We start from the raw sequence: 14611 nt of genomic DNA on the forward strand, positions 1-14611 counted from the left end.
ACTGAGGTGCAGTGATGCAGAGCAGATCCTGCTTTGTCTGATCTGAGCTGGGACAGCTCCTCCCTTTGCTGGCAGCCTCCATGAGGGCACCAAGGAAGCCAGGGCTCCTTACCAGCAAAAGGTGGAGATTCTGGGCTGTGTGCTTAAGTAGGTAATGGAAAGGGACTTAAACCCTGGCCAACCCAGTTATTTTATACCATGGTTAGAATCAATTAATGGGTTTTTTTCCTTGGTCCTAATGAACAGCCTGTTTGTCTGTTAAAACTTGTAACTTTGTCAGAAGCTGCATAATTAATTAATTTATTTTTTCCTTTGTCCTAATGAGAAACCTGTTTGTCTATTAAAACTAGTAACTTTGTCACAAGCTGCATAATCCATCCAAACGTGAGTAGATTTATTCAGGCCTTCTGTGGTTAGCTTACCCAAGAGTAGTTTAAAGTCTTGGCAGTTGTGTTCAAAGAGGGAGAATTTGAACAGGGATGCAAAACATAAAAATGCAAGCGGGGCTGTGCTTTTGCTGCCTTCATGGCTGACTCTAGAAGACATGCCTGGCTTTCAAATGGTGTTAGATACAAGATGGAGAAAGAATAAATGGTGCTGTGCACACTGTGTCCACCCTAACCCCATCACCTTGTGTCTTTCCAACACCTGTAGGAAAATACTCCAGCAGTGCCACATCCAGTGCCAAACCGCTTTGATCCCAGAAACAACTCAGAGCTGCATTGTAATAATGTCTTTTTTTTTATTGTGGATTGAAACAAAATATTTTAATGAGCCCCCCTCCCAAGATAAGATTGAAATTATTTTCCTGGGAAAGGATAAAAAAATGAAAGATCTTAATCTGTGTCTTTCATTTCAAATTACATATGGAAAAAAAACCAAATCCCTTTGTTTTTTTCATGAATATCATCTACCTAGGTGCTTCTTACATTGCCTTCCAGCAAGGTCTTTGTTGCCAACTCTGTCTGAAACACCACCTGCATCTTACTCTGTTCTAATGTCTCTCTAAATGTGACAAGAAAATTCATTTATTTAAGAAGACAATTAATAGAAAATTTAAGCCGAGCTTTTTTGTTAGGAGGCAGAGAAGATAAAATTCCAGTGCACTGTTTTACACAGTTAGCAATCCTTTTTACTTTAATAATTATAATATTAGTAGATGTTAATAGCAAGAATTTGAAATCGAGATGATCTAACTTGTTTCAGTGTCACGAAAGGCTAATGTGAAAATACTTTTTAAAAGATTCTGTTTTTCAAATTGTATTGGTCACACACCGAATAGAATGGCAAACCACTTTAAATAAAATAATAATAACAAATGCTTCTGGAAGTCACTAATCAAATTTGAAAATCTATAGTTAGGTTGTTAAACATTTTTGCTGTTTATGTCTGTTAAGAGTTTCATGTGGAAATCGAAACTTACAATTCAATTATTAAAGTAACAGATAATGCACTTTTCCCAAGAGGAACATAACTGAAAAGACAACAATCTAAATTAAAACATGGACCCAACTAAGGGAATGCAAAAAGACAAATACAAGCTGTAAATCAAACCTGAGACATGTAGCAAATGTCAAGTGCTCCACGACTCTGTGTGTGTACAGGAGTGTGGTCAGAGCAGAGCTGTGTTTACACTGTCCTTGTGCAGCTGGAGCTGCTGAGGAGGTGCCAAATTAGAGCAGCAAAATCGAGCAGGAGCCTGGTGGGACACACGGAAAGAGCTGAAGCAGCAGCTGGGATCAGCCAGGGAAACCCAGCGCTCCTGCTCGGAGCCAGCACCTTTAATTAAAACCCTTGTATCACTCTGGTAACTTGGCGTGTTTGGAACACTTCCATTGATTTCAGTTACCTCCCGTTTTTTCCTTCATGGATTTATATCCGGATGCAGTTAAAGATGAGGGGAAATATAAAGGAGACCAATAATATCTACATGAGGTGGTCATTTCATCCTATCCCCAACACAGTTAATTGCTGTGAAATGCTGGTAGAAGCTGACAGTCTCACCCAGAAATCCACCTCAATGCACAGCACATTTTTCAGGACTTTGGTGTTTGTCCTTTGCTCCTGGCCCTGACTGTGGCAGTTCTGTGCAGCTGAAGCCTCCAAATGCTTGGGATCACACACGTGAGCTGTAGGAATCCAGACCTCAAAAGGTCTGCTTTGAAGCTTGGGTCTCAGCTGGGATTAGGGAGGCTCTCCTCACGGTTGTGGTGGGTGAAGATATGAGTACCTGGCACCTGAAATGCCATCTAGTTTGACATTTTGGGCAGTATTTATAATTCACTCTTTCAGACAGACCTTGAGTTACAGCTGCAAAATCAATTGTATTTGTAGGAATTTGTAGGATTGTATTTGGAGGAAAGCATTTGGGGAAAAAAGCTGGTTATCTTTTGAACAGTTCTCTTCAGCCACTGAAGACACCTGACAGGTTCTCCACAGACCTGGACCTTTGGTGGCAGCTATAATGCAAATATGGCATTGATGCCTGGGGAAGGCTGACCTGGAGCAGAGACTGGGCAGAGCTGGAGAATAAAGCAGGGATTTATTGAAAGACCTTTAAGGTACACCTTGGGCAAGAGCCTGGCCAGGGCTACACCCAAGGTGGACCCAAAATGGTCACAAAATGGACGAACAGTCACGAGGTCTGACACTTTTATAAGTTTTGTTCCGTTTGCATGTTGGGGTTTAATTCTCCAATTATTGCTTCAGATTATGAAGTCCCATCTTTGTTGTTTTCTCTTTTCAGTCCACTGTTATTTGTGCTTTTGGGCCTGAAACTTGTACCCACTGTCTTTGGTCTCCAGCAGGAAAAGGATTTGTTTTGTGTCCCTGCTCTGTGAAGAGAGCTGAGTGACACTGAGTGTGAGGCTCAGAACTGCACCCCTGGGCAGCACAGAGTCTGAAATATGTAAAAGCTAAAACTGAAGGCAACTTAAAGCATACAGTGAAGCAGAAGAGAGATGTGATATGTTCTGGCCTCTTCCTAAAACAACACATTGGCATTTCAGTTGGCACTGTTTGTTTTCCCTGAAAAATAAACACGTGAGGAAGAACAGTGACAAACCTTTCCTGTAATTACTAATTTTACTTCAGGAAATCCCAGTGTTCCCTATCCTGAGCAGGTGGTAGAGACCCTCCTTGAGCTGGTGTCTAACCACAGCCAAAATACACTTTTTGAAGGTGTATTTTGAACTGTTGTGCTGAAGAGAGGACTGTGATCAGCCCTGGTGTGAATGTCCCATCCCAAGATCAAAGCCTTGGTGCTGTCAGCACCATGCTCCAACCACTGAGCTGTGCCTCTGTCCCTCCTCCACAGGGAACCAGCACGGACAGGGTGCTGCAACAGCAGCTGGTCCTGGGCTAGATAAATCACGGGTGGATTACGTGGCACCCACTGATCATCCACACAGAGGGGCTTTACCCCAAAACTTCCCATGTTTAAGCAAAATGTGCAATAGCTGTACATAAACACTCTTTGAAAAACACTTCGGGAAGCAAGAGAAAACAAAATTCCATCCAACTTTCTGCTCAGTTCTACTATTTTAATGTATTGGTAACACCTTTATAAGTACATTCTGATCCAAAGTCCCTTTCACTACTTGACAGAAATACTTGAGGTAATGCTGAAGGTTCTTGCTACACACAGTATTTATTTAGAACATAAAAATGTAAAAAACTAAAGAGAAGTGATTGTAATCTGTGGAATAAAACAATGCATTTTTAGAGAAATTTCATCTTGCTGATACCAGAGGAAAACCCCCGGGAGAAAGAAAAGGGTTTTTGGCTTGTGCAGTCTAATTTGAGAAATTTGGGAAATTCTGTGAAGGCCCTTCACAGAAAGGAATGCAGTGAGGAATGCATTAACAGTGGGCTCCGTGCGTGGCCTGGAGGCACAGCCACAGGGCAGGATGTGAGAGTTTGGAGTGAACTGAACACCCTCTGTGCCCCTCCACCCAGGGACAGCCTCCAGGAGCTGGGGCCCTCCCTCAGGGCAGGGTAAGGCTGGGCTTTCCTCTCCGTGAGGCTGACAGCGCCCAGTCCATGCAAATCCTGAGCTGGTGGAAAACAAGGCACAGCCACAGGCTAGGGAAGGGATTTGTTCATTTTCAGGAGCCAAGACTGTCACCGCAGTGTGCTGGTGGCACACAGCCACAGGTGCCGTTGTTTCACATCTGTCTGAATGTTTATCAATACTGTCACTCAAATAAACAAATCTTTTTAATGTGCTGCTCAGGCAGTGTTGACAGTAAGTGCCTTCACAGAATTTCCCAAATTTCTCAAATTAGATTGCACAAGCCACAAAAGCCTTTTCTTTCTCCCTGGGGTTTTCCTCTGGTATCAGCAAGATGAAATTTCTCTAAAAGTGCATTGTTTTATTCCACAGATTACAAACAATCACTTCTCTTTAGTTATTTACATTTTTATGTTCTAAATAAATACTGTGTGTAGCAAGAACCTTCAGCATTACCTTAAGTATTTCTGGCAAGTAGTGAAGGGACTTTGGATCAGAATGTACTTATAAAGATGTTACCTATACATTAAAACAGTAGAATTGAGCAGAAAATTGGATGGAATTTTGTTTTCTCTTGCTTCCCAAAACATCTTTCAAAGAGAAGTAATGAAATGCTTTTTAAAAAATAGATGTTGAAGGTTAATTCCAGAAGTGTGTCATCCCAGCCTTTATCAATAGACAGCTGACAGCACAGTAGGCAGTGGTGGTTGGTATAGTTTGAATAATGCTAATTTCTTTTTCCATAAAATAAAGGTTACAGCTGAGTGAGGGAGGGGAGGAGGATGCTCCACTGGTTGACCATTCTTTGCACAGGGTTAAGCCCCGAGTGGTGTGGAACCACAGTCCAGCTGGTAGATCCAGTTGCTTCATTCTGTGAAGGAAGGCAGGATTGCATTATTTAGAAACAGCAAGCGGTGTTTCCTAATGTATTCCAAAATTGCAGCCTGTCCTGTTCTCATTTGTCACATGGATTGCCATCAAGGGCAGCATTTGGCTGTGACATTGGTGGTCTCACTCTGAATTTCACTCATTTACTCTGTGTTGCTGTTCTTCATGGGGAAAACTCACATGCAACTGGTGGGCTCTTCTGTAATTTTGAGGGGGGGAAGAGGGTATTGTATCCTATTTTTAAAAACTAAAAATTCGAATGTAGCATTGCCCATGAATTTTCCTGGCAAAGGGGGCACACTGAAAATTCCTTCTCCACAGTCCTTGAGCAATGTGTGTGCTCCAGAAGAGGGGATCATGCAGGCACTCTGGAATACAGGAGTTCTGGAATACAGGTGTCCTGCAGGCACTCTGGAATACAGTGTTCTGGAATACAGGTGTCCTGCAGGCACTCTGGAATACAGGTGTCCTGCAGGCACTCTGGAATACAGGAGCTCTGGAATAGAGGTGTCCTGCAGGCACTCTGGAGTACAGGAGTTCTGGAATACAGGTGTCCTGCAGGCACTCTGGAGTACAGGAGTTCTGGAATACAGGTGTCCTGCAGGCACTCTGGAATACAGGTGTCCTGCAGGCACTCTGGAATACAGGAGCTCTGGAATACAGGTGTCCTGCAGGCACTCTGGAATACAGGAGCTCTGGAATACAGGTGTCCTGCAGGCACTCTGGAGTACAGGAGTTCTGGAATACAGGTGTCCTGCAGGCACTCTGGAGTACAGGAGCTCTGGAATACAGGTGTCCTGCAGGCACTCTGGAGTACAGGAGCTCTGGAATACAGGTGTCCTGCAGGCACTCTGGAGTACAGGAGTTCTGGAATACAGGTGTCCTGCAGGCACTCTGGAATACAGGAGTTCTGGAATACAGGTGTCCTGCAGGCACTCTGGAGTACAGGAGTTCTGGAATACAGGTGTTCTGCAGGCACTCTGGAATACAGGTGTCCTGCAGGCACTCTGGAATACAGTGTTCTGGAATACAGGTGTCCTGCAGACACTCTGGAGTACAGGAGCTCTGGGATACAGGTGTCCTGCAGGCACTCTGGAGTACAGGATTTCTGGAATACAGGTGTCCTGCAGGCACTCTGGAGTACAGGAGCTCTGGAATACAGGTGTCCTGCAGGCACTCTGGAGTACAGGAGTTCTGGGATACAGGTGTCCTGCAGGCACTCTGGAGTACAGGATTTCTGGAATACAGGTGTCCTGCAGGCACTCTGGAGTACAGGAGCTCTGGAATACAGGAGTTCTGGAATACAGGAGTTCTGGAATACAGGAGTTCTGGAATACAGGTGTCCTGCAGGCACGCTGGACACAGGTGCTGTGCGGGTGTCCCTCAGGCGCTCTGTATCCGGGCCCAGCACCCTCACAGCAGTCCCCTCCATTCCCGGGGTTTTTCCAGCAGGCTGCGGGCTCTGTGCTCGGGTGCAGCCGGAGGTGGCCGTGTGTGTCCCCGTGTGTGACGCTGTCCCTTTCCCTGCCCCGCAGTGACCAAGACCGTGTGTGCAGAGCAGTGCGACGGGCGCTGCTACGGGCCCTACGTCAGCGACTGCTGCCACCGCGAGTGCGCCGGCGGCTGCTCCGGACCCAAGGACACCGACTGCTTCGTACGTGGTGTTTCTTATTCCTCCTGCCAGTCCCTCTGAAGATCCCTAACGCTTTAATCCATGAAATGCACACCTTTGTCCCTTCTAATGTACCGCATGCACACTCACAGTTTCAGGATGCCAACTTTAACACTTAATATCTTTCATGTTCTACTAACATCATTCATCTACTTCATATCACTCATTAACAGATCTATGAGATTTGTAAATACAGACTGGGAACCAGTATTATGCTCCTCTCTGTGATTTTTATCTTCTTTTCCAAAATTAGCTTTTAGAGGTGATAGCAAATATTTAGAAGTGTTTGTCATTATATTTGAACATGGTTTTTATTAGTGCTCTGTGTGCTTTTCATATGAAAGTCAAGAATAGTATTTAGCTTCTCTGTGCAAGGCATTCCCTGTTTCTGCCAGACTTAATTTAACTGTAAATTTTTTACTGGACATGCTTCTTCACAGAGATGGATGGAAGGTGGTCCCCAAAACACTCTCCCTCAAAAGCATGTTACTACGTGTGTGCTTCAGATGGAAAGAAGAAATGGCTTTTTCTTTAAAAAAAACAGACAATCTAAACGTCCAGACCTTTAGGAGATCTGTCTTGCTTCTATTCCATTTTTTCCATAAGAGTTTTAGCAGCTTTAGAACCCAAAACTGATCTCAAAAAATGCGTTGCTCATCTCACTGGGTTGATGAGACGAAGCTTTGTGAAGGGTTTCAGGGGAAGCAAGCCTAGGTCTGAAGAAGCCTAGAATCAGAACCCGCATAGAGAGGTGGGTTTTCAAAGGTTTGAAACGACAAATACCTGTGAAGCTGACTGCCAGGTGGGAAAACCGCATGTATTTTGAAACTGTGGGCAAGTGACTGCTAACGAACTGGCAAAAATGAACCTTTCCCTGGCTGGCCCTGACTGTTTGACAGCGATGGGTTTTGTGCCTCCAAACCACACTCTAAATGCTGTTCCTTGGCTGCTGCTGAAATGCAGTTGGATTTACTGAAGTTGTTCTCTGTGGCTTTGCACAAGGAGATGCTCAGCACATATAGGTGATCCAGCCATCCCTGGGAGCTCTCTGAGCTTTGAACTAAAATGACAGGAAAATACCAATCGTTCTTGTGTCTTGTACAATATAAATAGGTAAAGGAAGAGGAGAAATGCAGTCATTGTTCCCAAATGAGCACTGAGGAACATCCATTTTCAGAGGTTAAGGACTGTTACTGATGAGTAAAACTTTACAGAAGGAAGAACTTGTAAAATCTGGCTCAGGCCTGTTACTTTGGCTAAGCAGAAAAGCACAGCACGGAAGAAACTCAGCTGAATCAGAGGTAAAAAACAAGTTATATAGCCATTACATGTTCACATTGTGGTGTATAGTAGTTGGTTGGATTTGTAAGGATTTTAAACTATGTAACTGATAAATGCTCACTGCTTAAAAAGGTTTTAGCAAAACAGGGGCTCTCCTTTGCTCCTGCCTGGGGTCTCAGCATCACTGGAGACCCTCACCCACAAAGGACAAGTTATGGCAGCATAATTTGTGCAGTGCTGCAGCCTGAAAGTCAGATTGTGGCAGCTGTGGAAATATGCATGCTAAAAATCAACCGGTGTGTTTTTTCTGGTACAGCAGAGAAGCACCCAGGGTTTGTGCTCACTCCCCTCTGGCCCCAGAGCAATGTAAAAGAAATTCAGCAGGGGTCTGGCAATTTTCAGGACTAGTCATTACTTGCTCAGACACAGTGGGTGAAAAGTGTAACCCTTTAGGCTATAGACAACTGTGCTTAGCTTTCAGCTGACACACAGAACTTTGTTTTTTCCCTGTGTGTTTCCCTGTGCCTTTATTCACAAATTACCAGCATTTAGCACAAAATGGCAGAAATTTGCATGTATTATCGAAGCAATTACAAATGTATATAAAACATTTCAGTCATAAATTAAAAGTTTCCAGATCTTCCAGATGAATTTTCCCTGAGAATTGCCATGTCTCCAAGGAGTATTGGTGTGCTTTACTTGATGCATTTGCTAAACTGTTATCAGAGAATTGTCATGTGCATGATGGAGTACCTTTTAAGTCAACATGTAAGAACTGGGTTGAGAAAACAAACGAAATTAGTATTTATTAATAAGCAAAAGTACAGCTTATGAAGCATTACAAATCCTTTAGAGCATTATGGCATCTTGCAACAGCATCCTGCTCTAAATACGGTTTTAATATCTGTAGATAAAATTCATCCATCCTCCTCCATCTGCTGCCATCCAGTCATTTGCATATTCAGTTCTAAAAGCAAGACAGCAATCATCACCTGACATCACTGCAAGCAAACATGCTAAAGCAAGGTTTTACTGATGTTTTTATCTCAGATTCCAGCTGGGTCTAGAACCTGAAATGCATAGGAGGGCCTGGTTGACTGCCTAGCAGAACCAGAAAAGTGACCCAACCCTGTTCCTCGGGTGGACATGCCATCCAGTCCTGAGTAAAGTGTTTATCTTTGTAAGGGAACAAAAATCTGTTTCTGTTAAAAGACCTGGCAGGTTTTATCACAGGCACTTTAAAGGACCAGGAAAGACAGGATCAGCAGCTCTGCTTAGCACATGCTCCGTGTGGGACAGTACTTCCATCATGGATCTCCCTGCTTGCTCCTTCCAGCAGCAGATTTTGTCCTTGGATACTTTAGCCTCTCCTTCTGAAATGTACTGGCAGACAGGTCCCAGGGTCCTGCTGCTCCTGATCCAAATGGAGTAAGGACTGCTAGGAAAATCAGCAGGAGAGAGGAACCTTTTTCTCTTTTCTCCCAGTCCCAGCCCGGAAGGCAAGGGGACAGGACATAGATATTATTGTTATGCTTGTTGACTCTTTAAAGGCACAAAACCATCTGTATTTTAACACCCTGGAAAAAGACAACAGACCAGAAGGATTCCCTCCTAGACTATCACTTGTAAAGCAGCCTGGATTCCAGGTTAGTGGGGAGGCAGTGCCCAGTAACAGTGGCTGCCTAAACAGCCAGAGGGATCCAAGCCAGGCTGCAGCTTTCATATCCATACAAATCTCTCATTCATGGTATGCTCTGTGAAAATTACTGCGATCTGAAAATTACTCCAGCAGTTTTCTTATGCTTTGTGGTTAAAACCATGGATGTGATGTGTGCTGATAAGGAACATCAGGATCGGTGGGCCTTTCTCCTCCTAATTACCAACCTTGCACGCTCAGTTGTTTTCCCTGCATCCCATTACTTTTGTTATCCACACGCTGGCCTCCTCATTTGTCAGGGCCCTGTCCTCTGCCAGCTCTGAGGCAGGGCCTGAATGCTAAGTGGGACCAAGTCCTGTTTTCCTCTCTCGGTGTGTGAAGCCACTGACCTTGTTAAACTTGCCACTTGGGGAAATGCCCCCTCCTGTGCTGCCTCAAAGAAGTTCTGATCCCTCTTCCCTCCTAACTGGGGATTGCAGCTTTCAGCTGGATGGTGTGGTCCTGCTGTAAGGAGTCTGAAGGGTTGGACCTCTGAAGAAGTCATTAAATTTTGCTTAGATGATTATAAATAGCTGCTCACTCTTGGCAGTTTTAGAGCGTCCTATCAAGCTGAGAATTAGTTGATTGTGAGTAGTTATGAAACAAATTATGCTGTTGTTTTTCTTTTGTAGGGTGCTGTAACAGGCAACTGTTGCCAATTAAGGGGGCTCCCAAACTCCCTAATTTGAACAGTCACATATTTGCCGAGATCCTGGCAAAAGTCCAGGTAGCCAAAATGAATTTAGGGAGCTCTTTATCACATTCCTCACTGAACAGTCAAGGCCATCTTTAACACAGAGAAATGCACCCCTAAAGCAGCCACGTGATTGAATTCAGTGTTTTCTGTCTCCCTTGCTTTGCAGGCGTGCATGAATTTCAACGACAGCGGTGCCTGTGTGACGCAGTGCCCCCAGACCTTCGTGTACAACCCCACCACCTTCCAGCTGGAGCACAACCACAACGCCAAGTACACCTACGGCGCCTTCTGCGTCAAGAAGTGCCCTCGTGAGTGCCCTGCTGCCTGCCCTGCTGCCTGCCCTGCTGCCTGCCCTGCACCCACAGGAAACCCAAAAACAGGGACAGGGAGAGCTGAGTGCCCAGCACAATCCCTGCAATCACCTGTCCTAACTCGGTCAGGTCACAGCCAAAGGCAGCGACTCTCTGTGCTGCTGACAGCTCCCCGGGATCGTAGGGTGATTTTCCTAAAGAAAGGTGGTTTCTGTTTCCACGGGCAACTGCTTGTTGCATTTGTGCTTTAGATCAGTGTTTGCAAATTCCAAAATAGTGGAAATGGACAGTTAGAACAGTGGGATTGTAAAAGGGTATGAATTTCTCTTTCAGAAAAGTGACAGCCCGCCACCAGCACCTGGAACCAAATCCTTTCATGGTATTGATGCCCCTAACTTGGAGCAGTGATGATGTGACAGAAAGTTTCCCTGAGCACTTCTGCCCAACGAGGAATAAACCTGTAATACTGACAGGAATGCAGTCTTAAAACTCCAGAGTAAAATTAGAGGGGAAGAGGGAGTTAAAAACAGAAGAATCCCATGCATGTAAAACCCACATGCTTCTGAGATACCAGGCAGATGATGACAAGGAACAGAAAAAATTACAGGGTCATCACTCACACAGTCTTTGAATCTGCTGTTTTAATTGGAAAGAATAATAAAGGAGATAGTATTCTTGCTCTCCCTTTCATTCCGTGAAGGCTTACAGCTGTGCATTAATAATTTTATCCATAAATTACATGTGAGAAGGATGGATGATCTATATTAAATGGAGCCATAATTCAACCCAACCCCAAATCCCAATTTTGCATCTCTGTGGAGGAGTGACAGCAGCCAGGGGCTGTGACCACCAGGGTCTAGTTCTGCCTGTAATAGTGCTGAGTTTGTTGGAGCAACACTGTTTTGTTAAGAACCTGATATCATGCACTATAAGGGAGATAATTCTTTGCCCAAATAGTTCGTTGAACACTTACCTTTTTTTCCCTTTCTTATCAGTATTAAGCATCTAGTTAGGTAGGATCAGTCTATATTCCCTTTGGCTGTTTTACAGGGAAAAAAAATGAAATACTTGTCCCAGATGTATATTGGGTGCATGAAAAAGACAGGACAGACCACCTTGCTTTATTTCTCCTCAATTACTATAACTTTTTTTTCCTACAAATAATAACAAAGTCAAATTGAAGGAGAAAGAGGGACCAGATCTGACAATTTTTGTAAGTCTCTGATACTGTGCCTATTTTGCTGCCACACTTCTGAAAACACAGAACTTTGAATGTTAACATCACTGAGAAAGTGCTAAGGTAGCAATAGGTATTGACACAGAGCTCAGAAACACGTCCCAACTTTTATTCACTCTCTGCCAATGTCTCCTTTTTCTTCTCAGACAACTTTGTGGTAGACTCCAGCTCTTGTGTGCGGGCGTGCCCGAGCTCCAAGATGGAGGTGGAAGAAAATGGCATTAAGATGTGCAAGCCCTGCACTGACATTTGTCCTAAAGGTAGGCAGTGCTTCAGTGTAAATTTCCTTGAAATTGTTTTGGCATGGATTGCCCTTCATGAGTGTGTTGTAGAATACAAATAGCCCTTGAACACCCACAAAACTGAGCTATGTGGGTTGTGTGTCAAGCACATACAAGAGATCGAAAATTTATGAAGTTGTAATGGTAACATCACCAAACCAATTACTTTTTTATTAGATACAAATGAAGGGGGTTTCTCTGTTGGTTTTAGAGAAATCTGAAAGGATTCTTCATGGTGGTTTTTTAATGACAAGTATTTCCTGGAGGTGTTTTAGCATTGTCCTTGTGCCATTCCAAAGGGGGCAGTACAAAAAAACTCAGATTTCAATGTCTGGGATATCTCATATTTGTCAATACAACATTTGGTTTCCATTTCCTTCCCAGAACCTTCCACCTCCTTTCTCAGTGTCTCAGACACAGACTGGTGATGGTTCTGTTGGCAAGACTGCAATCTGTAGTTACTTTGCTGTTCTGGACTCCAGCAAGGAGATTTTCTGCTCCCTGCTCGAAGGGCTGTGGAGCAAAGCATCACAGGCTTTCCTACATGGGCCTGTGCCACTTTTCAGTGCTAATGGAAACCACATCTGCCTTAACTGTAGTAAACTGTTGTTTTTGTTGTTGAATGGATATTTTTATGCATGAAAACAGGTTCACAGTTCCTTACTTTCTAGGAGGAAAGCTGTCACCTGTTTGTCAAAGCCTCTGCTGGTGGTTGCCATTAGCAGAGTCCAGTTAGGAAGACAGAACCCATTATATGGCTGAAGTCATGAGGGATTTGTTCCTGGATGCATCCTGTGTCCCTGAAAATGCAGCTGAATTACACAGACAGGCTACACAGAGGAGCTTCCTCACAGGTTGCAGTTTCTACCAGTAACTTGCTGACTGAGCTGAGAAATAACAAGTTATTGCTACAACCTTTTCAAGGGCCTTATGGCATGGATGGATTTCCCAAATCCACACGAAAGGGCACCTCTGGAGCCATCAGTTAGGGCCCCTCAGTTTCTGCAGTGCACAGTGCACCAGGAAATGGCACGGCTGGGCTGGCTGGGACTTGGTGTGGCAGACACTGCCCTCCATATCCCATGGGAAACACCTTAACCTGTTGTAACCTGTAATTCCTTAACGTGTTGAGGGCTCTGTGGCAGGCACTGCAGCTCCCTGCCTGGTTTAAATTGGCTTCTTCGGGAATATGGGTCAAGGACACGTTTTCACACCTCTGTAAGGCCAACGTGCTCTGATTCAGCAGTTGTTTCCTCCAGTTCTTTACACAAGCTCCTTTTTTGGCAGCGTGTGATGGCATTGGGACGGGGAGTTTGGTGTCAGCTCAGACGGTGGACTCCAGCAACATTGACAAGTTTGTAAACTGTACCAAGATCAATGGCAACCTCATCTTCCTCGTCACTGGCATTCATGGGTAAGTGACAAAATACTCAGATTGTATTGCATCCACCTCTAAATTCTTTTATGCAAATGCAGATCCAGGATAAATTCGTTTTCTGCCTTCCATTGTGAAGAAAACCACTGCCTGGATTCTTCAGATTCATCTTCTGGGAAGAGAAAGGATGGATTAATTGTTTGCACTGAAAAGAGAAAAGACAACTCTGATTCTCTGGTTGCTTTATGAGGCCCTCAACACTGGCTTACAGTAAAGGTGGATTAGAGAACAGAAGGGAGAAAAGGAAGTTGCCTTCCTTGAATTTGTTTAAATTTTCTATGGCCAGCAGAATGATGAATATGTAGATGCACCCTCTCTCAGCATAACCTGTGAAAATCTCGGTGGCTGTCAGTACACATACAGGCACAAAAGCTGCCCTCTTGCCCACCAGTTTGGAAGAATCCATTTAATTTCAGTTGCAGAGGCACCCAGAACTCACTGGTGTACAAATCCAGTGATTTGGGTTCAATTTTGCTCATTGTAATAGGTGCAGAAAAACCTCAGAGTGTCACATGGCTCTGCTCTGGCCAAGTGACCCAGTGAGAGGCTGGATGGAACCTGTTAAATCTCACAGGACAGGAAAAAATCAAGAAAATGCAAGAGAGGCAGCTAGAGCCCATGAGAAATTTTGTGTGGATTAATCCAGTGCATTACATGAAATTTAATTTCAAATACAAGAACTGCTTTTGCAGGAAGAATTGTAGTAGCTCATTAAGAAATCTGTCTAAATTAAAAGAACCAAACCCAAGCTGAATAAAATTGTACTTGTCTGAAGAATATCTAAATTTGGACTGTAAGCAGAAAGTTAAAATATTCTGTTCTGTTTTACAGAAGAGTAGGACATGTAATGTTAAAACTTTGTGTCTCATTCTTGATGAAGAAAACTCACTTCAGCAAGCCCAAAGTGTGAGGGCACTGAGTTCTGCAACCCCACATTTTTCTACAGCATGAAATACATTAGTGTAGGTTAAAAGAAGAAAAGATTTGAGAATGAATGAAAAGATAGAGATTTCTGAAACATCTTTTTTATTTAAAGTTTAAATTGCATTTTGCAAACCAGCAATATGAAAGGGAAATTTTAAAAATGACCCTGACTACACA

The 14611-nt window shown here is 43.9% G+C and overlaps 1 protein-coding gene across 1 annotated transcript in view; it reads left to right on the forward strand.

The window, feature by feature from the left end:
• Positions 1 to 14611, forward strand: part of ERBB4 (erb-b2 receptor tyrosine kinase 4) — a 528150-nt gene that overhangs the window by 388135 nt on the left and 125404 nt on the right. The window contains exons 6-9 of the mRNA XM_063400120.1: positions 6436 to 6554; positions 10413 to 10554; positions 11941 to 12054; positions 13363 to 13489. Coding sequence (XP_063256190.1) covers positions 6436 to 6554; positions 10413 to 10554; positions 11941 to 12054; positions 13363 to 13489 — 502 coding nt within the window. The remainder of the gene's footprint in view (positions 1 to 6435; positions 6555 to 10412; positions 10555 to 11940; positions 12055 to 13362; positions 13490 to 14611) is intronic.

The sequence above is a fragment of the Prinia subflava genome, chromosome 6 (genome assembly GCF_021018805.1).
Source record: "Prinia subflava isolate CZ2003 ecotype Zambia chromosome 6, Cam_Psub_1.2, whole genome shotgun sequence".
In the NCBI taxonomy this organism is placed as follows: Eukaryota; Metazoa; Chordata; class Aves; order Passeriformes; family Cisticolidae; genus Prinia; species Prinia subflava.